Source organism: Clarias gariepinus, chromosome 11, assembly GCF_024256425.1.
Source record: "Clarias gariepinus isolate MV-2021 ecotype Netherlands chromosome 11, CGAR_prim_01v2, whole genome shotgun sequence".
NCBI classification, from domain to species: domain Eukaryota; kingdom Metazoa; phylum Chordata; class Actinopteri; order Siluriformes; family Clariidae; genus Clarias; species Clarias gariepinus.
Genome location: NC_071110.1, coordinates 28,895,444 through 28,911,173, shown reverse-complemented (window position 1 = coordinate 28,911,173; position 15,730 = coordinate 28,895,444). Strand labels below are relative to the sequence as shown.

General features: G+C 39.0%; 1 protein-coding gene across 1 annotated transcript; it reads left to right on the top strand.

Annotated features, from left to right (window-relative positions):
* Nucleotides 1-3,213: 3,213 nt before the first annotated feature.
* coq8b (coenzyme Q8B) lies at nt 3,214-12,951 on the top strand. The gene is made up of 15 exons (XM_053507979.1): nt 3,214-3,304; nt 5,247-5,425; nt 5,545-5,862; nt 6,472-6,538; nt 7,586-7,657; nt 7,742-7,861; nt 7,973-8,058; nt 9,212-9,352; nt 9,699-9,780; nt 9,893-9,986; nt 11,091-11,232; nt 11,387-11,494; nt 11,786-11,851; nt 11,968-12,054; nt 12,534-12,951. Exons 2-15 carry the CDS (start codon nt 5,249-5,251, stop codon nt 12,828-12,830), a joined length of 1,857 nt encoding a protein of 618 aa, XP_053363954.1. The 5' UTR covers nt 3,214-3,304; nt 5,247-5,248; the 3' UTR covers nt 12,831-12,951.
* Nucleotides 12,952-15,730: the final 2,779 nt, after the last annotated feature.

Below are 15,730 nucleotides of genomic sequence, written 5' to 3'. Positions count from 1 at the left end.
GTGAAATGTTCCTTGTAAAGGTAGCTTATAAAATGTAGACTAATAAGCAACCAATAAATTTTTTAAAATAAGATGCAGGTTTAGTGATTAGCTAAGTTGTCCATAAATTCTTAGGAATAGTTTATTAAATTTAAACTCCCATTATTAATTGAAGGGTTTTCAATTATTGTATCTCAGTAAAAAATTTGTATTTTTTTTAAATAATAACAAAAACTCTATTTGATTTCTCCTGTAGCTCTTATAATTAGAACTCATTATCCTTTACCTCCTGGTCGGTAATTTGCATAAAACAAGTAGTAATTTGTGTGTGTAAGCAATTGCAGAAACAATATTCATTTATTAGTCTTCTAAACCACATTATCCTGTGTACAGGGTCGCCTGAATCCTATCCTTTGATACTTAGGGAACATCACAGAGCACACACGAACACACACACTGGGCAATTTGAAACTGCCACTAAACCTAATTTACATGTCTTTGGAGTGTGGGAGGAAACTGGATAACCCAGAGGAAACCCACTAAGCACTGGAAGAACTTGCAAACTCTATGCACACAGACTCAAGGCTGGAATTAAACCTTTGACCGTGGAGGTGCTAACCACTACTCTAGCAAGCTATCTTACAGACACAAGAGTCAGACTTACAACGCAAATTAATATTTTTTCTTTTTTCACTATAAATTGTAAATAAGATTTACAATACACTATGTAGCCAAACGTAAGGCCTGACCATTGCAACCAGGACAAAATAAAAATTTTCCCTTTGGATTTAAATAAGCAAATAAATGAAAACCTTTGTTTAAATGATCAATGCAGTAATTAATTTAACCCTAAAAGATGCTTCTCATTTTCTAAACAGCCATGTCAGAAGATGTATGCTGTGGTCATGAAGGGGATTTTATTGTTTTTCTAAAGGGTCAAATTATTGGCCTGCATTAGGCAAAAGAAAACTACTAAGGAAATTAATTTAAAAAATGTGCAACACATTATTTAACCATCAAAAGGACAGTGCTAAGCCATCAAATTCGTGGAAGACATACTGTATGGTCAGAAAAAAAATATATAAAATGCTTGGAAAAACTGCATAGGAAATCATAAGTAGAAATCATAGCTATGTTTAGTTGGTGGTTTTACTTTTGGCATAAATTATGTTTTTGTGCTGTTTTTATAGTTATTTAACAGTACATTTCGGTGTAACTTTTCATAAGAAGCATTTCACTTCACATTGTTTATGGTTGTGTATGTGTGAGACAAACAAAATTTAACTATAATTTGAATTTAATAGTGAAAGCATTTCCATACACACAATGTGACCAGGACTCACAGGATTGGAAGTAAACTGCTGTGTGGCTATAAGACAGCCACTTGTGAGATTACTTGAGGAAAAAAGGCTTCGGTTTGCTAGGGAGCATAAAGTTTGGACTTTGGAGCAATGATAAAAGGTCATGCGGTCTGATGAATTCAGCTTGACCTTATCCCAAACAGCTGATTAGCACAGGCCTTCGGGCTGATACTATCAGGACCAGTTTTGATTCAGTCTTTTTAGCTGCCTTTCTTACCTGACTTCTTGAAACAAAGAGATGGGGGTGAGGGGAGTAAAGGGCACATCCATTTTTTATTTCCATGTTTTCATTCATCTCTTCCACCTAGATAAGAGAATGGGGTGGTGAAACCCATTATGGGGGTTCGGGTGTGGAGCTATGAACAGTGTGACCTGCTATTGTTAATCAATGGTGGGGTGCGAGAGGGAAGAAGCAGTTGTGAAGACTCTGACCTGAGTGGGGGAGGGAGAGTGTGACATCAGTGTGAGGGCTAGATGAAGGAGCAGAGGTGGCATCTGGGAATGCAGCACTAAGAAAACATTCTGCTCATTGGGCATGCTCAGGTCTTCCTCAGTCTGACATAAGGACATCATTGTCCTTATAACTTGTAATATTCTTCATACCAGACTACGCATCTCTCACATTGTTCGCCTGGAACTTATTTTCCAAATTTCTCTTATACACAACTTTTATAATTGGATCCTTCATCAATTACATAATATCAATTACATCTTTCTGTAATATTAACCTATCCATTCACACATCCATCCATCTAGTAATCCCTGTAAACCAACTAGGGACCATGCAGGCCAATGTGATTACCATTGTATTTATTCCCATTTGTTTGGGTTTTGGACATCTGGTCAACATTCACACACTACTAATTAATATAATCTGTATAATATGCAAAAATACAAAAAACTGGAGAACTCAGAGAAAACCCACCAAGCAAGGGGAGAGCAAGCAAACTCCATGCACACAGACCGAAGACAGGAATCGAACCCAGACCCTGGAGGTGTGAGGCCACCGCGCTAACCACTAAGCCGCCAGGTATTCATATAGCCCACACAGTAATATGAAGTTTTTTAGTTTTTCGTGTACATGGAGTTTGCATGTTCTTTCCGTGCTTGGTGGGTTTCATCCGGGTTCTCGAGTTTCCTCCCATTCAAAGACATGCAGATAAGGCCAACTGGTGAACGTTTAAGTGTGTGTATTTGTGTGTGCGCTGGATTGGCACACCGTTTAGGTTGGACCCAGCCTTGTGCCCTTAGTCTCCTGGAATAGATTCCAGCCCCCCCAGCGACACTGTACACAAGATAAAGCAGCGTAAAGGATGAATGGGTGAGTAAATCACTATCTTGCTTTTGAAAATAGGACACACCCTCATGACCTTTCACACATATTTTAACACACCCAAAAACAACAACTGGCACATACTCCCAAATGTTCTTTCATAAATGTGCACATATTTGCACGATTTTTATAGGTTTTATTAAATTGTTTAGATGAAATTTAATCAGTGTTCCAGTTTATCACCAGCTGAGGGTGGTTAGTGCAGTGGGGATAGCACTAATGCAGAAATACAATGTTTTAGGGTTTTTTTGGTCATTCGAAATAGTAAGCTTAGTGACTTATAATTATAAAAAAGCATTAACTATTAACAAACTTTTTTTGTTTATGATCCGAATGAATCGACTCGTCTTCTTCTTCTTCTTTTTTGAACGTCCATCAAGATTAAGGTTGTTTTGTTCACTTTGATCCCGCCTCGACTTGCAGCTGCACATTTGATTGGCCGCTCAGGTCCTGTATTTGATCTTATCATTGGCCAGTCTTTATTATTCATCGTTGTCACGTGGGTAAGCGTGAACTTGATTGGCTGAGCCCCCCGACCATTTCCTAAACCATTTCCGGGTCCGGTAGCGGTTATCCCACCGTGGCGAGTCTGGAGCTTTAGAAGGGCATCACTGTGTATTTGTAAACAGCGGTAAGTTAATTTCTGTTATAGATATCAATTATGTTGGTGTACGTATTGAAGGCGAGAGTCATTTGTAAGAAATTTTGTTGGACCAGTGAATGGCGTAATGCACACAAAGTTTTAGCAACCGACGTAAACTAAAGAAGAAGAAGGGGGAAAAAAAGAAGGCGGCGAATCGTATTTTTTATTATGTGCTTATTTTAGTATGTGCTAGTACACGCTGTTTTTAGTGTTTAGTGATAGTTTATTTTACCCTAAAATGCACGTACACATAAACACGCGCGCACTCAGGCGCATGCCTGCATGCATGCACGCACGCACACACACGCACGCGCAGGGAAGCACATACAGGACAGGTTGTTGCTAAGTGGCAGGTTAGTTCAGTCTAGGTAGCTGGAAAAGCACTAAAACCTGCAGGACAGGTGGTGCCTCAGGAGCAAAGTTTGAAACCCGTGGTCTACGAGGTTCTATGAGGATAAAAAAAGAGTTTCGAGACTAGTTTTTTTAAAAGGTCAACAGATGGCAGCACACACAGTCACACTTATGAAGCACCGACCTTCATAAGTCAGTGTGCCAAAAGACATCATCCTGTGTACACCAGCAGCTGTGCCATTGGTGCATATTCAAACCATTTGGCACAGTGTGTGTGATGATACAATCTGAGAACAATCCATAACGTTGCTGCCATTATCGGTGTGTCATACGTAACTGCCAAGACGATCCTCACGTGTGATTTGAACATGCGCCGTGTTGCCTGCCAAGTCCATCCACAGGCTGTCGACCCAGGAGCAGAAGAAACGTCGTGTCAAAGTCTGCAGAACTGTCTGCATGCCGTGGATGATCCGTCCTTTATGTCGAGGATCATTACTGACAAAACAAAAAACTGAGACGAAGCAAAGTGGACGAGCTCATCATTTCTATGGGCAAAAAAGGCGAGGCAGATCCACAGCTTAACCAAGTCAAGGCATGCTCGGTGTCGTTTTTTTTTGTTTTTTTTTGGACATTTCACCCGGATTGTGCATGGGGAATTCGTCCTCAGGGGCTTAATTTTTAAGGCGTCTGAGGGAGGACATAGGGCTAATGTGACCGAATATGTGACGCTAACCTTGAAACTTTTTGATACCACATCGTAATAGTGCATAAAGGTTCAGTAAATACCCAAAGGTTTGTGCAGGACACATAATCATCACGACCGTATCTCGTCATTCCAGACTTCTTTTTCAGATTGTTGCCCCAATGTTAGAAGAACATAATCTCTAAAATAAATGGCTTTGCATGCTTCAGCTACAACAGTTATGTATATTTGTATGTTTTTTCCCCCCTTAACTGGAACGAAAAGTCCCAAACATGTTCCATGATTAAAATGTTCTTGTGCACAAAAAACGAGCTCCATGAAGCCATGCTTGTCCAGGTTGGAGTGGTGTGTAACTCGATTGTCCTCCACAGAGCACTAACCTCTAACCTCAAACTCAAATTGAGTAAGTGACCTCCCTAACCCTCTTGTGACTGTGTGAACACAAATCCCAACACCCGTTCTCCAAAATTTAGTGTAAAGTCCTACCGGAAGTGTGGAAGGCCTAATTAGGAATAGGGTTTTTAAACAAGATGTATGGGCGTGATCGTGTGGTATCCGTAAACATTTGGCCACATTGACGCACATATACACACCTTGTTATAATTTGTCATTTGTAACTCCATCCAGTTTCCACATGTTGAGATGTTCACACACATTTTAAGTATTACTTGTCTTTTACAGACGTACTGTTTATTCATTTGGATTGTTTTACAGATATACGAGGAATTTCTTGGACCACCCGATCCTGTTTCGTTTACTACTTCCTGTTTTTTTTTTCAACGGTCTGGCTTCATCGTTGTTCTTTCTCTGTCGTCATTCCAGACTTGCTGCCTAACACTTTCAGACCTTACTTAAAGTTTATTTTTTCCTCAACAGTGATGCTGTCAGAGGTTCTCCAGGTAGTGCGGGGTGCCAGCAAAGTCGGCACCGCCTTCGCCACCACGCAAGGAGAGCAGCTACGGTTAGTAGCCTGCAACTCGACCCTGGGAGCCGGCATCAAAGCAGCTCAGGATGCAGTTGGGACCTGGACGGGATTTACAGTGAAACAAGACCAGGTGATTTGACAGTATGCTTTTTCTAATGAGAGATTATTCTATTATTATACATTATTCAAATAGCTTTATACATCTCTCCTGTCATTCATTTTGCTTGTCATTTATTTTCATTCTATCAGACCCCCAAATCTGACGAGTTTCCAGACATTGAAGGATGGGAACAAATGGGAGACCACGAGGCAGCCAAATGGGCCGTCGGCTCAGAGCTCGCGTCAGATATCTCAGGCAAGGATGAGAATTTCGATCCAATGGGAACACCAAGTGGGACACCCGGAGGAACAGGCTGGCCTGGGCAAAGTGCTCGGTTCTTGCATGTTGCAGCACCTCGTAATCATGCAAGGTTTGTTCATGACTCTGTCATGGCCAGGCTGAGTCCAGAGGATATCAAAAAGGCTCGGGAGCTTAAACAGAGTACCGCCCGGCCCGTTCGCCAGAAGGTGAGGAAAGAGATGCGAGTCCATAAACATAATTGAGTCGTAATTTTGTCCTTCTTTAATAACGCTAATAATATCTTGCTGATGAAAATGAAGATTAGTAGTAAACCTCTGGGAATGGTCCAAACAAGCAAATGTAAAAACCGTAAAAATAAGACATCATTATTTTTCATTATTTTTTTTTCTTAACATGTTTTTGGAAAAGGCAGTGATTTCTAATTGATCCAAAAAAAAAGACTGTGTCTACCTTATTTTATTCAGCTCTTAGATCATTATAGCTCCTATAACTCTGGATTTATTTTTGGATATGAATGTATGTTAATATATGAGGTGGCGTTCAAGACAAACCGGGACTTGTAAAAAAAATATATATATATGTATGTATGTATGTATGTGTATATATTTTTCCTGGATGAATCCAAGCACATGTGACTCGCTGGGATAAGTGCATTAGTGTTGCAGGAAATAATAATTTTTGTTTTTTACTTTTACATAAGTGTGTTCTTTTATTTTGCATAATCAAAAGTCCCGGTTTGATGTGAACACTCCTTGTAATAACGCAGTTTGTTAGGATGTAATTATTACATGTAATATATTATGATTCCCTTTCAGCTAAATGAGCGAGCCAAAGAAAGGAAGGTTCCTGTCACACGGATTAGTCGACTTGCGAATTTTGGGGGTAAGTGAGTTCAGCTGATTCGAATTTGACAGATAAGGGACTTGAGGCGAGGGGCAAAAAGTGTTCAAAGCTAATAATATTGTATTTAAAATTGATTGCAGGGTGTGAGCAAATCATACATTTATATAAGTTAGCTCACTGGGCACGTCCTGTGTTTCCATTGCTGAGAAGGTAAATGACTAAAATTTAGCAGCTAATGTAGAGCAGCATTAGACAAAAAAAAGGATATTCAAGATATCAAGCTATTACTTGATTATTACTAGTGTCTTTATTTTCGCTTTGTATCCCTAACCGCAAGGTGAGAGCATGTGAAGTGCTTTGCCCGGGAATTTTATTTACATCCTGTGTATTTAAAATGTATTTCTAATCATCTGCGCACACGGACTAATCCATCTCCTAAAAACTGTAGTGGCTTTGCGATTTAGAAAGTGCATGCTGTAATTCAAGCAGCGAGGGCTATTACAAAAGGTGTTCAAGTCAAACCGGGACTTTTGATTGTGCAGAATCAAAAGTCTGCACGTATCCCAGGGTTTCACTAGTGTGTAGATTAAATCAAGATCAAGAATTTTTTCAGACTGATTTGATCAGACTGCCTGTCAGAAACGCTGGCCTCCCAAGAACTCCTTTAAAGACCAGTTCATGCGGACATGGCTTGGAGCGAGGTCAGAACTATATGCGGGATGTGACAATATCTCACCCTAGCCGAGTTCCTGTAATGTGCGAGTGGTGTTGGTGAATGTTCACGTGGTCGACTGCTGTGGGCTCCGAGCCACCTCGGCAGGGATCGCCATTTACGGCCTTTAAAATGATTGCACCATTTGTTTTACTGCAGCTAAGAGTCTCATCATCGTGATCCGCTTAAAGTCTTGAATGTCAATCGTTTTTTCCCGCTTTCGTTCCTAAGAAATTTCATCACAAGTCCTGATTTTGCTTGGACCCCTTCGTCAATGAAAACGTTCACTTTGTGGAAGTCCGTAAGGAGGGTAATTTAACTTCTTGACCTAGACATCAGATATCCACTGTCCTCTCTCATGCTGTATCTTATAGGTTTAGCTGTTGGACTTGGCCTTGGTGCCATTGCTGAGGTTGCAAAGCAGTCTTTTGGAGGCAAGAAATCAAGTAAGTCCGAAACCTAAAACCAAATAAAAGCATTAAAATCTGCTATCTGCGTGTTATGATTTTTGGGTCGGATTTGTTCGTCAGGTTCTGGAGCCGTGTTAGATTCTCCCCTCCTGTCCGAGGCCAATGGCGAGAGGATTGTTAACACGTTGTGTAAGGTGCGAGGGGCGGCGCTCAAGATTGGACAGATGCTGAGCATTCAGGGTACGGTGGCAAAAATATTTATCCCTCTGGTCTAAAGTGACTTTGTAAAATTGATCACTTATTAATGTTTGGTTAATAATCAACTAATTGTTATTTTCATGTCATTTTTAGATAACAGCTTCATTAATCCACAACTGCAGAAGATATTCGAGAGGGTCCGGCAAAGTGCAGACTTTATGCCAGCTTGGCAAACAATTGTAAGTTCTGTACACTAAGCTGGCAATACAATGTTCGATTTAGTATGCGTATAATAGTTTTCAACGAGAACTGAGACCTGAATTGAATAGTGTGAAACTAGGTTTAATGTAACCATCGTGTTTCTTCGCATGTTATTGAACAAAAATAATCATTGTAAATATTTTGAATTTGAGCAAATCAAGCATATTATTATACAGCCTCTAGGTAGAAGTTTTATACACAAGTGTTAAACCGTTCCAACCAAGCAATTTGGGGCACTCAAATTTTAGAGTGCTGATATAGAGCATAACAGCACTGGGATGTTTAACTAAATCTATCACTCAGGATCACAGGTGGACTAATAATCATTAACCCCTGAACAAAGTCATTACATGGTGTGTGGAACAAGGTAATCTATACCCTACATACAATGGAGTTACGAATTTTCGCAGATACGAATGGACTGCAATTCAATCACAGAAGTAGCTCACGTGTATTGTACAAAGAAACTAGACACTGCAGCGCAATGGGAGGAGGGGTTTGTGGGAGAAATTATTTCAGTGAATCAATCTGGGAGCACGATTATAGAAAATCGTGGAGAATAATCCTAATATTGGAAAATATCCTCAATGTATTTCCTCCAATACAGTCTATAACAGCTCTTGAGACGTAATAGTGTCCGGGATTCCCCTTGTGATTTAACGGAGCTGAGACAAGAAGTTTATTTCCTTAGGCACAATTACAGTTTTTGGCAGTGTGGGAAAAGGGTACAGAGATTTATTTAAGTGGATTGTTATGCTTTACACTGTATATCCGTGTCAAAGGTGTATAAGACTCACTTTGTCGGACTTGAGAACAAATCAGACTTACGAATGTGCTCCCGAAACGGAATTTGTTCGTAAGTTGGGGACTACGTGTACCATAAGAATTATGTCCTGTCAAGCAGTAAACTTAACTGGTAATTGTAGACCTTTTTAGTTTTATACTATATTAAAAGTATTATTTGCAAGACCAAGAAAAGGGATTTTAATTCTGGCCCTGCTTTCATCTCTCTCCACTAAATACGGCTGAGAAAATGTAAGGTTTAAGGCACTAGAGTAGAGTTGTTAAACAGTTTTTTTTTTTGTTTTTTTTTTTGGTGTTTCAGTGACTGTGTTTGTGTCGTGTTTGTAGAAAGTTCTGGAGGAGGAGTTGGGTCCTGGCTGGAGGGACATGCTCTCATCATTTCAGGACAAACCCTTTGCAGCTGCCTCTATCGGGCAAGTACACCTCGGAGTCCTGCCTGATGGAAGAGAAGTGGCCATGAAAATCCAGGTACAGAGCAGGAGTGAAATTCAGACTAGTGTGAAGCAACAAACCTTTTTAAAATACTAACAATAAAAGTGTTCAGTCCAGTATATGACCCTCAAGTTCAGTTTGTCAACCAGGTGAGAATCTTTTTTTTAATGATTTCAAGAAACTTTCGTTTCCTTTTAAATGTTGAAATAAATACCGTCAGACATTAAGGAACTACAGTGGGGTTTGGGGAAAAGAAAGACTTGATTATGATTTAAAGTATGTTTCACTGTTGAAAGTTTAATATTAAATTGAAAAGATCAGAACACAAGGAATAATCCCAGTAAATAACCTGAGGTACGTGCTCCGCTTGTCCCCCCTCCAGTATCCAGGAGTAGCCGAGAGCATCAAAAGTGACGTGAACAACTTGATGTCCGTTTTAAAGATGAGCGTGCCGCTTCCTGAAGGTGTGAGGCAGAAAAAGCTTTTCCCGTCACACACATACACACACACAACGGTGTGTTTTTTCAGTGAATTAGGATTGTAGGTTGTACAATGATTTGTTGTTTTTTCCACCAGGTTTATTTGCGGACAGCAGCCTCGAGGTTCTTCACAGGGAGCTTTCCTGGGAGTGCGACTACAAACGAGAGGCAAAGTGTGCCCGGCGCTTCAAGTAAGACCAGTGATGCAGAAACGGCTAGTAATGAAAAAAAAAACAGACTCTAAGAGTATTGAAATAAACACTTTATAGGAGTCTACTGACGCAGTGTACACTGACAAGTGGTTGAACTGGACTTTTTGTTTTGTTTGGGTCCATTCTCATTATTCTGCTGCTTGATGGCTAAAATAGCCATCGATTATGTCTTATGTTATATTTTTTCACATAACAGTAAAGTCAGTCTTTTTTAAACTCTTATTAAATGCATAAATGGCTAATTTATTAGCCATTACCTTTTTTATTTTAAGTGTGCTTAATAGGGGTTCAACGGTTTACAGAATTCCTAGATCGGATTTAGTATCAAGGATATAAGTCCCGGATCGGACAATGTTTTTCGGCAGGCATAATTGAGTTTTTCTCTAAATACAAATTTAGAACTTAAATGTTTACAGCAAGAAACCTAACCAAGCTCTTAACTCAAATAATTAAAAATTTAAAATAAGTGATTATTTAAAAAAAAAATCCTTTTTTAAATAAATTATTTGTTGTATTTATTCACTATTATGTGAATGAACAAAAAAAAAATAAACTATTGCAAATAATAGAATCTAATAATAATTTCATCTTACCCTAAGAATTGTGTCTTAAGCAGGTAATAGACAGTTAAGCTAATTTTAGAGAAATAAAGTATATGCATATACAGTACAATAAGTACAGCACTTTGTGTAGTAGTTCTAGCAGGGATGTTTTTTGGGCAGATTTATTTATTTTCATCAGGTTTTTAGCTTGGTCTAGGTGGGATTTTGACCGTCTGATCTGAAAACCCTGACTAGTACACTGTGAGCGTAAGGAGGACAGTTTTGCTCAGAAACGAGGCCCAAATATAACATACTGTATATAAAAATGAAAATAGACTTAAGTTAAAGGTCAGATTTAGCTGTAAATAAGAGCCTATGTATGTTTTTAAGGCTGTAACTCCTTACTGTAAATACAGTACGCCCTTTATGACCCAGAAATATGACCCAGGTTTATACATCACCTTAAGAGCTTTCCACTAACTCTAGCTTCTATTATGATCCAGGCTTCAGGAGATTTAAACCTTTTATTTGATTCCTTCAGGGCTCTAATGGAAGGAGACCCGTTCTTTAAAGTACCCGAGGTCATCGATGAGCTCACCACCGGTCGCGTGCTCACCATGGAGCTTATTAACGGAGTCGCACTGGACGGCTGTGTGGATCTGGATCAGGAGATCAGGAATAAGGTGAGTAGTAATGCCCAGTCTTAAAGGTTAACGATATCTTGATTGAGAACTAAAAGCAAAAAAAAAAAAAATCATGACTCAAGTATTATGAATTACTGTAAAGAGCACCATATACACTTATGATTTAAGTTCTTTTGAATCCGCTTCTCCACAGATATGCTTCAGCATCTTGCACTTGTGTCTCCGGGAACTTTTTGAGTTTCGCTTTATGCAGACGGATCCTAACTGGTCTAACTTCTTTTATAATGCTGAGGAGGACAAGGTGAGCAGTTCGTCGTCATTTTTTTATTTTTTTGCTTCTTATTGTCACTTGCAACTTTGCAAACCTTTTCGTCTCATGCTTTATTAAAAATGCAAATCAATTCCTGGTTATGATGCGATATTATGAGAGAAGCTCCATTAGTGTAATTGTTCTTGAGTAACCGTAGTGATTGTAATAAACTGATTCATGGTGGGTACAGCCTATTTATTTATTTTTAAACAATAACATCTTTAATGTCTTGCCAAATGAATATGAAATACCACAAACTCCTGCTTGCTTTGTGTTCTACAGGTTTACCTGTTAGACTTTGGAGCTTGCAGAGAATACCCAGAGTCCTTCACTGATGACTACATCGAGGTGCTGTGGATGCTTTCTTATTGATTTTTACATTCCTAAACTTTAAGTGGGAAATCTGTGTCCATTTCTTTTTCTCTTTTTTGACTTAAATTTGTTTGTTTGCATAAAACTACAAGGTGGTACACGCAGCCTCCGTTGGAGATCGGGACAGAGTCCTGCAGAAGTCCAAAGACTTGAAGTTTCTCACCGGCTTTGAAACCAAGGTTTGAATCCTTCACCCCTCACTTTGTACTCTTTACTTGTCCAAACTAAAAGCTATTTAAGCTTTTATTAGCTCAAACACTAAGGGTTACAGAGTTTGCTAGTGCATTGCAAATGATAAAACTGTAAGAAATTAACTACTTTTTCTTGTCTAAGAGATGCATTCTCGCATGCAAAATACAATACACTGACTAACTGGCAGGCGGACAGACTATGAGACGGAGACAGGTCCATCTGTCTGTGTCAGGTTGAGTCTGCTTGCCTGCCTGACTGTCTCTCCAGCTCATAGGTTGCCTGCCTGTCTTTCCGTCTTATAGGGTCTGTCTGTCTGTCTGTCTCACAGCCTGCCTCGCAGTCTAGACAGGCAGGCAGGCAGTCAGAAGATCTTCGAGTTTTTGAGTTAATTATCTTTGAGTTTGTATTTTATTGTTAAACTTCTAACCCTCTACTTACCTTTTTCGTTTGGGCGTCTCTCTCCCAGGCGTTTATGGATGCTCACGTGGAGGCGGTGATGATCCTGGGAGAAGCGTTCGCCTCTCCAGACGCCTTCGACTTCAGCACTCAGAGCACGACACGTCGTATCCACAACCTGATCCCGGTGATGCTCCGCCACCGACTCACTCCTCCTCCAGACGAGACCTACTCGCTGCACCGCAAGATGGCCGGCTCCTTTCTTATTTGTTCCAAGCTAAAGGCGCAGATTCCCTGCCGAGAAATGTTCCTCGAGGTCTATAACGCTTACCAACAGCAACGTCACAAGTCGGCAGGTCAAGAATAAACTTGGATGTCTAGGTACAGGGTTTGGGACGAACTGCGTTTGAGAACAGTGTTTGCTTTTCGTTTTTAACGGAGTGTTCTGACTAAGGAGATTGATTATGAATAAAGACAAAACACATTCAGGTGTAGTATAACTTTTTTTTTTTTTTTTACCCCCAGGATGAATTGATTCAGCTCCGAGCAGAACATGTCATGTTGTGTTTATTGGATCGGATTTAGTCAGGGACATTGTTAGTTTTGTATTATTCCTTATATTCTTGTATTCTCATTCTTATCTATATAGCCTTTTTAATTTACATTTTTGGCAAACCACATAAAGACTCCAAAGACTGCCCCTCCCCCCCCCCTTTATAATTTCTTCCTTTTCCAGCTTTTCTTTTAGATTTTTGTTGCTTCATTCTTCATGCTTCATTCTTCTCTTCTTTAGGTGTATCATTTCTTAGATTCTCTTTCTTTTTTTTAAGTTAACTTCTCTCTCCACATATACTTTTCTCTCCCCCCAACTAACTCATCAAAACCACTGTGCTCACTATTCCTGTAAAAAAAACGGGACTCTAGTCAAGATGCGAGTTAAAGGAAGCCGAGCTAGTGCTCGTGCTTCTGAACTGATATAAAAGTTTCTTTCAAACGAACAACCAAAATTGGACGCCACATTCTTCTGGTACTTATTCTTCCGTTTCTCTTCAGTAAGAGCTTTAAGCTGCTCAGGGTCACACTGGATCTGGAGCCTATCCTGGGAACACTATGAACGAGGTGGGAATATATATTTACGTCGGATGGGATGGACAGCCATCTATACCACCTGATAGTTTTTAGATTTTGGGTTGTGGGAGAAACCTGGAGAAGCTCAGAAGAAACCCAGAGTTTTAAGATGATGACAATGTAAGAAAATTTAGTTGTGTGTTTATTTTTAATATGTATTCCTGCATAATTGTTTGCTTTTGAGATTGCAACGCTTTTAACATGACAAGATATTTTACCCGAGCAGTTATTCAGTCAGTATTGTTAGCCATATGTAAAAAAAAAAAAAAAAAAAAAAAAAAAATTGAAATAAAAAAGTCTGACCTCTGGATTACGGTTCAGACCCGATATGCGTTGGTCACGTCTGTGTGATGTGATGGTATTACAATCCTATACATTATTCATTTCCTTGACAAACACACATTGACTTTGTCGTACATGGAAACCTGATCACACTCTCGTTTTCACTGATTATCAATGCATGACCCAGGCCACCACTGGATTTTAAGACCGTGGACTTAAAATGTTAACATGTAATAAATCTCACTTTCAACTCAAACATTAGCCTCGATGAGACATGAAATCTTTTTTGCCTTCCTGTGGATCATCATTAAGTGCTGTTTTATAATAGCGAAGATCACATTAAATAACTGATTAAAAAAAATAAATAAATAAAGAGTGTGTGACTCTTTGGCTGTGACCCAATCGTGGCATTGGTGCTGCATGTTATTTCAGAACATGCTGGTCATCTCAGAAGTTCGCACACAACAGTATCTAGAGTTTACACTTCAGGTGTTATGGTGCAAAAAAACATTAAGTGCGACAGTTCTGCCTCATTGATAAGAGAGTACAGATGAAGGTGACTAGACTGGTTTAAGCTCTCTGGAAGGATATACTGTGGTCACTCTATACACATCCGTTACAGCTGTAGTGAGCAGAAAAGCATCTCAATATGCACCAAACGCATCAAATTTAAATTTTTGTCCCATACATAGTATGATATGCAGTGAAATGCTTATTAAACTAATACTAAACTAGTTATTAAATTGAACTAAAAATAGACATTCCAATTACAAAAAAAAATATATATCATATAAATCAAACATTTAATGTTTTGGATCTCAATGTACAAATTTACAAAAGTTATCATAAAATATAATTAAAATAGAAATATATAAAATATACAAATTACACAAAATGCAAAAAGTGTAATTGTATACTGTGAAATTATATATATATAAATTTACACAGTGTGTATATATATATATATACTGTATAGAATATTAAACTATGGAAGGGATAAAAATATGTACCTTTACTCTTTTGTAACATCAAAGTTTAAAAGTGGAGGGGCTGCAAAACACAATAACACTCATGAGCACAGACTGGCCCACACTGGACTTTTTTATAGAATAAAACTGGAAAAAGACTAGATAGTTTTGGTTTTTAATCTTCAGCTGATCAGTTTGCGCAAGTCTGTGCCTATAATCCCTCTCTCTCATTCACTCATCGTCTATATCGCTGTTTCCTGTATACAAGGTCGCAGGGGCCTGAAGACTATCCCAGGAGACTTAGCACATGAGGCGGGGTACACCCTGGAGTGGGTGCTAATTCATTGCAGTGCACACACACATTCACACACACACTACTGGCAATTTGGGCATTATAATTAGTTTGATCTGCATGTCTTTGGAATGTGAGAGGAAACCCACCAAGCATGAGGAGAACTTGCCAACTCCATGCACACAGATCCCCAGGTGGGAATCGAACCCATGACCCTTAAGGTGCAAGGTGGCAGTGATAACCACTAAGCCACTGTGCTTCTATATAATTAAACTAAAGGTAAAATTTCCAGGAATACTTAAAAAAAAATCTAAAAATAAAAATTTTAAATTTAATAAATTGGGATTTAATGTACAAACCTACAAATTTACAGATTTACAAAATATAATTAAAATTGAAATATATATAATGAAAAATGTAATTGTATATTGAAGGAAAGATACAGAATGAGGGAAAGATACAGTATGTACCTCTTCCCTTTTAAAACATTCAGCTTGGAAGTGGAGGGGCTACAAAACACAACAGGACTCTGAAGCTATCATGGACACAGACTCACCCAAACTGGCCTTTTTTTTATTCAAAAAGACTGGAAAAGCC